At 32.1% G+C, this 9,234-nt stretch overlaps 2 protein-coding genes across 3 annotated transcripts; both read left to right on the top strand.

Annotated features, from left to right (window-relative positions):
• The first annotated feature begins 1,298 nt into the window (after nucleotides 1-1,298).
• On the top strand, nucleotides 1,299-4,449 carry LOC133036312 (ABC transporter G family member 14). Its single transcript, XM_061112909.1, has 4 exons — nucleotides 1,299-1,634; nucleotides 2,070-2,853; nucleotides 3,053-3,450; nucleotides 3,537-4,449. The coding sequence occupies exons 1-4, from the start codon at nucleotides 1,521-1,523 to the stop codon at nucleotides 4,185-4,187; spliced, it is 1,947 nt and encodes a 648-aa protein (XP_060968892.1). The 5' UTR covers nucleotides 1,299-1,520; the 3' UTR covers nucleotides 4,188-4,449.
• A 2,272-nt stretch (nucleotides 4,450-6,721) lies between these two features.
• Nucleotides 6,722-8,931, top strand: LOC133036313 (F-box protein SKIP31). 2 transcript variants are annotated; one of them, XM_061112912.1, is made up of 8 exons: nucleotides 6,722-6,940; nucleotides 7,027-7,271; nucleotides 7,347-7,422; nucleotides 7,627-7,737; nucleotides 7,819-7,993; nucleotides 8,089-8,207; nucleotides 8,446-8,506; nucleotides 8,595-8,931. In XM_061112912.1, the coding sequence occupies exons 1-8, from the start codon at nucleotides 6,863-6,865 to the stop codon at nucleotides 8,663-8,665; spliced, it is 936 nt and encodes a 311-aa protein (XP_060968895.1). In that variant the 5' UTR covers nucleotides 6,722-6,862; the 3' UTR covers nucleotides 8,666-8,931. The 2 variants fall into 2 exon arrangements, with proteins under 2 accessions (XP_060968895.1, XP_060968894.1); XM_061112911.1 differs by having other exon boundaries at nucleotides 6,747-6,940; nucleotides 8,446-8,931.
• The last annotated feature ends 303 nt before the right edge of the window (nucleotides 8,932-9,234 follow it).

Raw genomic sequence — 9,234 nt, 5'->3', positions numbered from 1 at the left:
ATAGTTCAAATAGTGTGTTGCATGCGTAACTATTTTATTTTATACGCGTGTAAAATAGATGGTTTGAATACTATTTTTTATATTGTAAATTATTTTGAATTTTACAAAATATTTTAAATTACTATAATGTATACGAATATAAAAAAATTAGAATGAAAAATTCTTCTAAATAACAAAATAGATAAATAATATATCAGTATATCTCTTTTAAAAGAATACGAAGCTCATATATATATAGTATTAATAATTATGGGTACATGATTTGGATTAATGGGGAAGGAATAATATAATTAATGAATATATTATATATATTTATAGGTTAATTAATTTGTTTGTCCGGTGATGAATCGAAATGGAATATAGATTTGAAACATTTTGGTGAATTTGTACATATGCACACGTGCAAAAGAAGATTATCAATATATGAGAATATACTTTGTGTTTAGATAATTTATATTTATGTACAATGTATTGTCTTCTCAATATTTATATATATATTTTTTTTAATTAACTTAATTATTCACAATATACAACAAAATGATGAAACTTAGAGCTTATTAGATGAAGACACGCATATACATATATACACGTTTATATATTATGTATAGATGTCACTATCCTAGAAAACACACTGAATTAATAGTTATATAGTGAAATGTAACCAATATATATGTCTTATCTTTCAATTTTTTTATTTTTTTTTATTTTTTTTTAACTTGGTTTCATCAATGATTATTTTTGGTTCACCAGCCAGAGAATGATTATTATTATCCCTAGTAATTATTCTACGGATGACCATTAATAATTACTACTAATAATAATATAGTACAGTGTATAGAATTGGAATTAATTAGTTATTTATATGGTGGGAAACACCCTAATCTTCCACTACATATCACAGTATATCCTATTTATAATATTTAATTAATTATATATATAGGATGAAAATGATTCATTATTAGTAGCGTAAATTAATTAATACTAATAATATTTAGGAATATTAATACAAAATATCCCAAAGTTTCATTGACCTTAGTATTGTTAATTGTATATAAATATGATGAATTAATAATTAAGTGTTTTTCTTTGTACTAGAATTAATAAGGAAAGTGAATGATATAATGAGTCAATAAACATATATAAAGAAGAAAGAATATATAAAAGGGAAAGTAGTAGTAAGACTAAGAGCTAATTATTAGAATAATATTATAAATACATTTAATTAATTAATTAATTAATTAAATCAAAGATTAATAAAAAAAATAAAAGGTAATTAAGTGGGGTCTGAGTCCCACCATAGTGGGTTGGGAATGGAAGACTACTTCACATGATCTCTTCTTCTTACTATTATTGATATTCTCTTCTCTTCTCTTCTATATATATACATCTATTTTCTTCTCCTTATATTGGTAATTGAGAATGCCAATTAAGTAGTACTACTTAACAATTAACACACATTCATTTCTTATCAATCTTACTATTTATATCTATACACATATATAAATTTATAAACTCCAAAAATGTCGGACTCTACTCTTACTAGTACTACACCTACAACTGATCTTCAACTTACTTCTACTTCTTCATCACAATCTCTACACCAGCTTTCTTGTTTGTACCCAATCACTTTAAAGGTATGTATATTTTTTGCTTTTTCTTTATTAATTCATGTAATTCTGAGGTATTAATTTCTAGTTTATGTTCGTCGTACAGTCAATTAGATTGTTTATGAATTAGATATGTATGCTATTAAAGTTAGATGGTGAATTGGTTTAAAGAAAAATCAAACTCAAATGGTTCTTGAAGCATTATTCCTAGTTCGTGTTTGTCATACAGCCAATCAATCAAGTTGTTCATAAATTAGATTTGCATGCATTTAGGCTTAAAGAAAAATGAAACTCAAATTGTTTATGAGGTATTCCTTTTTTGTGTTTATCATACAGTCAATAATTAAGATGTTGATAAATTAGATGTGCATGCAGTTAAGTTATCAAACTCATGAATTAGATGTGGATGAATTAAGTTAAGGAGAAATGAAACTGAAATTGTATGTTTGTGTGTGTATGCAGTTTGAAGAGGTTGTGTACAAAGTAAAGTTAGAGAACAGAGATGGTGGTAAGAAACACATAGAGAAAAGCATTCTTAATGGGATAACAGGGATGGTATGTCCAGGTGAGATACTAGCCATGTTGGGTCCATCAGGGAGTGGAAAAACAACCCTTTTAACGGCACTCGGCGGCCGTCTTTCGGGGAAGACATTATCAGGAAAAATCACATACAATTCACAACCATTCTCAGGCTCAATCAAAAGAAGAACAGGTTTTGTAGCACAAGATGATGTGTTGTACCCTCACTTAACAGTAACAGAGACTCTGCTTTTCACAGCTCTGCTTAGACTTCCCATGAGTTTATCAACCCAAGAAAAATCCCAACATGTTGATCGTGTGATTTCTGAACTGGGTTTGAACCGGTGCCGGAATAGCATGATTGGTGGACCACTTTTGAGAGGTATTTCAGGTGGTGAAAAGAAAAGGGTTAGTATAGGACAAGAAATGTTGATTAATCCAAGTTTGTTGCTTTTGGATGAGCCCACTTCGGGTTTGGACTCCACCACGGCTCAATGGATTCTAACCACTTTGAAAAGGCTGGCTAGTGGGGGCCGCACTGTGGTCACCACCATTCACCAGCCATCTAGTAGACTTTACCATATGTTTGACAAAGTCATTCTTTTATCTGAGGGTTCACCTATCTACAATGGACCTGCAAACACTGCTCTTCATTATTTCTCAACCATTGGTTTCTCTACTTCCATCACTCTCAACCCTGCTGACCTCTTGTTAGATCTAGCCAACGGTACTTACTTAATCCACTCACTCACTCTTTCATTTTTACCATTTCAACATTTTTGTAATTGTTTTCTATATTTGTAATTTTATAGCTTTAAAAATGTATTTTTGTAAATAAAAATTTTAGGTTGTAATATTGTAAATAAAACATAAAAAATAGTATTTTTGAAAATTGTTGTTAACTAATTTAATTTGATTTTGTGCAGGAATAGCCCCGGATTCTAAACATGCAACTGAACATAGTGAGAATATGGAACAAGAGAAGAAGAAAGTGAAGGAAGCTTTGATTTCAGCATATGATAATAACATATCGCCTAATTTAAAGGCTCAACTTATTATAACTACTTCTGATAACACAAAAGATCATAATCATAATAACAATAATAATGGAAGTGAATACAATAACAAGAAGAAGAAAATGGCAGCTAATAGAGATCAATGGTACACAAGCTGGTGGCATCAATTCAAGGTTTTACTTCAAAGAGGTTTAAAAGAAAGAAGACATGAGACTTTTAACAAGCTAAGGATTTTCCAAGTTATAAGTGTTGCTATTCTTGGTGGACTCCTCTGGTGGCGCACTCCAATGTCCCACATCGAAGACAGAGTAAGAAATCAACTTAGATTTATAACCATAGTCCATATAAAATAAAGCTAAAGACTAATTGATATATTTTTTAAATGTATGTGCAGATTGCTTTGCTATTCTTCTTCTCTGTATTTTGGGGTTTTTACCCATTATACAATGCAGTGTTCACATTCCCACAAGAGAGAACAATGTTAATAAAAGAAAGATCATCAGGAATGTATCGTCTCTCATCGTACTTTTTAGCCAAAACAGTGGGAGATCTCCCACTTGAATTGGCTCTACCAACAGCCTTTGTTTTCATAATTTACTGGATGGGAGGACTCAAACCCGACCCCTTTACATTTATACTATCCCTACTTGTAGTACTCTACAACGTCCTTGTTTCTCAGAGTCTGGGGTTGGCAATAGGAGCAATTCTAATGGACATAAAACAAGCAACAACCTTAGCTTCGGTCACAACACTTGTGTTCCTCATAGCTGGTGGTTACTACGTGCAACAAATCCCGGCTTTCATAGTGTGGCTCAAGTATTTGAGCTACAGCTATTATTGTTACAAGCTTTTGTTGGGGGTTCAGTATAAGGAAGGCGAAATGTATGAGTGTTCTAAAGGGGTTTGGTGTCCGGTGGAAGAGTTTCCTGCTATTAAATCTATGGGACTCGCCAATTTGTGGATGGATGTGTTGGTTTTGGCTCTCATGTTGGTTGGTTATAGGTTTCTTGCTTATTTGGCCTTACAACGAGTGCGTTTGAGGTAAAAATAGCCCATTATAATCTCATTCTGCTTGTTGCTGATGGTGGTGATCGATGGTGATGGTGATGGTGATGGTGATGGTGATGGTGATAGTGGTGGTGTTGGTGATAGTCTCCAACTCCATTAATTGAGTTTTGTCAAACAAATTATTATTATTATTAGTAATAATGTGATAATGATAATGAGGATGAGGATGAGGATGTGATGATCATAATTATAATGTTATAAACGCGAATTAATATTTTAGGTCAGTTATTATAGTTAATTAATTTTTGAGGCTTTAATATTATTATTATTATTAAATTGGACTATTACTATTACATTATACTTTACGTACTCTTTATATAACTTTCTACTTGAATAGGTCTCTTTAATTTCTCTGATTTTAACTTTAATTAGTGACATACATGTGATAAAATATATACTCTTAATTATTATAAAAGAAAAATATAAATATAATAGATGGATGAGAGTAGATTAGATCAGAATATGCGGTTTGCATGTGATAATAATGTTAAAAGTTGAGTTAAGACTCTGTATTTTGATCTGAGAAAAAGGAAATTATAAACGAAAAACAATGAAAGAGAACCATATTTATATGTAAGAGGCACCATAGTCTATCACCATTTTAATATGGTAAGTTAGCGATTTTTTATATTATTTATTAAATTATATAAAATCTAATATTAATTTGCACAAATAAGGACACAGTGTTGGAACCATAAGGTTCCTTAGCATTTATGTGGAGATGTGAATTGGATTAAATAATAATAAAGAATAATATTAATGGTTATGTATATTTTGTAGTGTATGAATGAGTAGTGGGGGAATGTTTGTGGGAGATTGGGAGCCACAAAACATGAAATGAGATATGTCCAATAACAGTAGTAATAAATAGTAAAGTATAGTACTAATTAATTAGGTACTACAAATACAACTAAAGTGCATGCCTGCAGCCTCAACTAAAACAGAATATATAGATTAGAGACCACTTTTTCTTGTTTTAATTTCTTTCTTTCTTTCTTTTGTAAAAGCAAAACAAACAAACCTCAATCAAATATTATATCACACAGCACCTGATGCCCACATTTTTATTATGTTTACTTTTAAAGTTTGTAGTAGTAGTACTACTACTAGTAGTACCAAAAAAAAGGGTGATATTATGTGTGTGTATATATATACATATATTATATAGTAGTGTGTCTATGATCTTAGTGATCTGATGTGGTTCCAATATTATATAAAGGAGAGAGAGAGATGATGGTGTGGTAGCAGAGTGGTACGGTACTGGTAGGACTCAGAGACATCTATATCACTAAAATCCAATATCACATCATATATATCATCAATTCATCATCATCATCATTATAATTGTATATATTCTGAATTTATTGCATTATTTCCTACACAATCAATTATATGCAACTTAAGAAGTTCACACAAGCATATCAAAAGACTGAACTAAACTAAAACCAACAAGTTATAATATGTTGTGATTATATTATCACTCGAATCGAACCAGATAAAATCAGAACATTCAAGATCCAACATAAAAGAATAATTAAAGAACTAATATGAAAGTAAAAAATAAATGTAACAGAATTGAATAATTAAAGCACAAACCAGATGAAGAAGAATAATTATAATGCTGAAGCTAAGAGATTTCAAGTACAAATTCCTTACATATACTCTGTACAACCCTCCTTATCTCTCAATTTTTTTTACTTAGATTCTCACTCGACTTAGACTAGGAGCTGAATATATAACTGATTATTGTCTAAGGGGTTCTCAGTCAACAGGACAGTACTTGGGGCTGAGTTACACAACATAATATTATACTTTACATTATTAGCTTAGAAAACAATCAACAAAACTATATACCATTTCCATTTGTTAGAGTAAGTAACAGTTAGTTAGAGATATTTTAGAGTCATATCTTGTATTCATTTCACAAGTTTAAACTCTGAAATTCGGACTTCTTACACCATTGTAATCAAGATTGAGCTATGAACAAGGCTCTTCAATGTAGTAGCAATTTTTGGTGATACAATTGAGTAAAAGTATCAAATAATAGTTTTTATTATCAAAGAAGTGAAGTGATGATTCCCATATACGAAATGTATAGTTGTTAATTAGTTGCAAGTTTTACCTTTTGTCTTTGTAAATGTAGCAGTTAATTCTCTTGTTAAATTTGTTTTAATAACTGTTGCTAGTACATCAACAACATTATTATCCTAACTAAGGTTAATTATTAATGATATCTTCTACCTCTCAATCTCTCTGACTTCTCTTTGATGGAGTCCCTGAGATTATTTTCTTAAAAAAAAGTAAATTTAAGTTTTATTGTTTTAATTTATATATAATTAATAAATATTTATCATTATTATTAAATTTTCATATTGTGTCCTATCCAAATACTATAAACTAACTAATATGAATAGAGTGGAAATTCCCATATATCTTACTCTTTCTTTTTCGTTGTCAAAAACATAAATTAAAAATTAAAAATAGCTAGTTGAAATATATTTAGTTTGGGCTAGGGATGAGGCCCATTAGTTTTAAGCCCAAAAACCCGACCCGCGAAAAATGGGACAGAGCGGGAGGGAGTGAGAGAGAGGGAGATAGGCTTTTGGCGTATGGGATTGAGAAAGCCAAGGAACGATAACGACGACGACGACGATGGCGGTGTTGGACGAGGACGAAGAGAATTTGGCCTACTTCCTCGAATCGGAGGTCCTCTCACAGGTTTCCGATCAGGTATAATTACTTTATTATATACATATCGATCCAAATTGTTTTTGTTTTTAGTTTTGATTGTGATTAGGGTTGGGGTTTTCTTGCAGGAAGATGAGCCCAGCCCCAAGAGAAGGCGTGAGGAATCTCCGCCTCCTCAGCCTCAGCCTCGGCCTCGGCCTCGGCCTAGGGCTCATCCTGCGGCTCGGATTGAATCTGGAATTTTGAGTAAAATCCCTCCGGAACTTTTCCCTCACATCCTCAAATTCCTTTCTTCTGAGGATCTTTTTGCCTGCGCACTTGTCTGTAGATTTCTTACTATTGCAGCTTCCGATGAGTACTTATGGCGTCGCTTGTCAGTTTCTTCTTCCGATGATTTCTTCTCTATTTCATTTCATTATTTGTGTATTTGATTTTGTTTCCTCTGTAGGTATTCATTGCGCTGGGGTCTTATGGCCCCTTCCAAGAAACTACGTGAATGTCCTTGGAAAAAGCTTTATATTCAGGTTCTTTTGTTTGTAATCAATATATGTGATTTCAATTAGATCATGTTATTGTTGTTAATCACTAAATCAACTGAGTAAATAATTCTTTAAATTAGAACACTCTCTTACTCTTAATCACTAGCGTAGGAATAGTTATAGTTTCAGTACAATTCTCAACCAAGTTCAAATACTAAGAGTTTGTCTAATAATTCTCTTCATTTGCAGCGCGATGAAGAAGACATGACAGAACTAGTTAGGAATTGCCCGGTTGAGTTTAAAGAGTATTACATTCAAATGCAAGCAGCCAAGAGAAGCCAAGCACCTCTGCTTTCACAGGTTGCTTCACTTTGCCTTGTGCTTCTATATTATTCAATTAGAACTCCACAGCCTAACCTTGTCTATTTTATGCCTGTGTAGGTGATCGATGACCGCCTAATCCTTGACAGGACAGTAGCTGATCAAGTTTCTATATGGAAAAACAGTAAAGGTTTGACTGATGCTGTGACCGCGGACCATGCTTGTTCTGGTGAAACTTGTTCTTTCCATCAAATTGGAGATGTCTTTCTTTGCGAGAAGACTGGACATATTCATGGTAGAGCGGCATTATAAAGTTGTATACATGTTTTTGTGTTATCTCTGGTGTTTGTTTTTCCTATTGTTTATAATTGTACTGCATTTCCTTTCCAGTATGCGATGATACGTGTAGAGAAGCTGTTATGGATCCTAGCAATGAGCTATGGGTTTGTACTATATCCGGGCACTGTTTTGATAGGTTATTGTCACCAGCTGAGATGGAACCAGACATTGTGAGTGAATCTCTCTTGCTTACAGTTGTTTAAATTTGATACCCCATTCATTATATTGTCCTCCCCTTGAAAAACTAGTAATGAGAATGTAATATCAAAATTTAAAATTGAGCTACTTTGTGCATTCGATTGATTACTTTGTCATATAATTAGCTAGCTGCTAGGGTCGTTGTGTTTGTTTTGGTTATTAATGGTTGCTTATGCCTCTCTGCTTACTCTTTCATCAACAAACCTACAGGAACAGCAACAAGGCGGTGTCAATGATGAGGCAGAACCTTTTATGGGGTCCGGCCGATTTGGTAATAATCTCTTTAAAATCCAACAAGTTACTATGCTTTATTCTATTACTTCTTCGTCTTATAAAGACCGTGTTTATTGAAATTGCAGCGCGGGCTTACTCGCTGGGATATCACTGTGCAGATGAGAAAGAACTAGAAGCTGCACTGAGGTTTTGCTAAGTGGTTTAGAAGAAAAAAGAGTGATGTTATGGTATGGTATGTTAAAACAATGCAGATAGAGAGAACTAAGAAAGAAGCATTGCATTTTGGTGTATCTAAGTGAATGTATAAAGAGGTCTATTAGTATGTACTACTACCGGTGTGCTGATGCCTTTATTTGTATTATGTAGGATAATGTATTATTTATTTTTCTTGTTAGTCCTTTTATAATTATGACTATTAATAATAATAATGAAGGCTGGTAGAGTTTTCTTCTTTTCCCTTCATCTTGGTAATAAGAAAATGAAAGCCATCGTCAAGTTTGGAGGTCTAATAATAAGTAGTAATTAATTAGAAGATTCTTAAGGTTGCTGCCGGACAAAGTGGAGAATCACATGTTATAAAATGATAATTCATATTAGGAAATAGTCTCATATTTATGGTTATAACTTATATATAGGAAATGACTTACTAGAAGAAACAAAAAGGATTATATAGTAATTGTGCCAATAAAAACAAATGATATTATATAAATTAATGAGAAAGTAGATATTTCTTTTTTGATATAAAGTGGGAATAGATATTTATAT

This window comes from Cannabis sativa, chromosome 3 (genome assembly GCF_029168945.1).
Source record: "Cannabis sativa cultivar Pink pepper isolate KNU-18-1 chromosome 3, ASM2916894v1, whole genome shotgun sequence".
In the NCBI taxonomy this organism is placed as follows: Eukaryota; Viridiplantae; Streptophyta; class Magnoliopsida; order Rosales; family Cannabaceae; genus Cannabis; species Cannabis sativa.
Note: the sequence above shows the minus strand (reverse complement) of the source record. Positions and strands in the feature narration are given on the sequence as shown.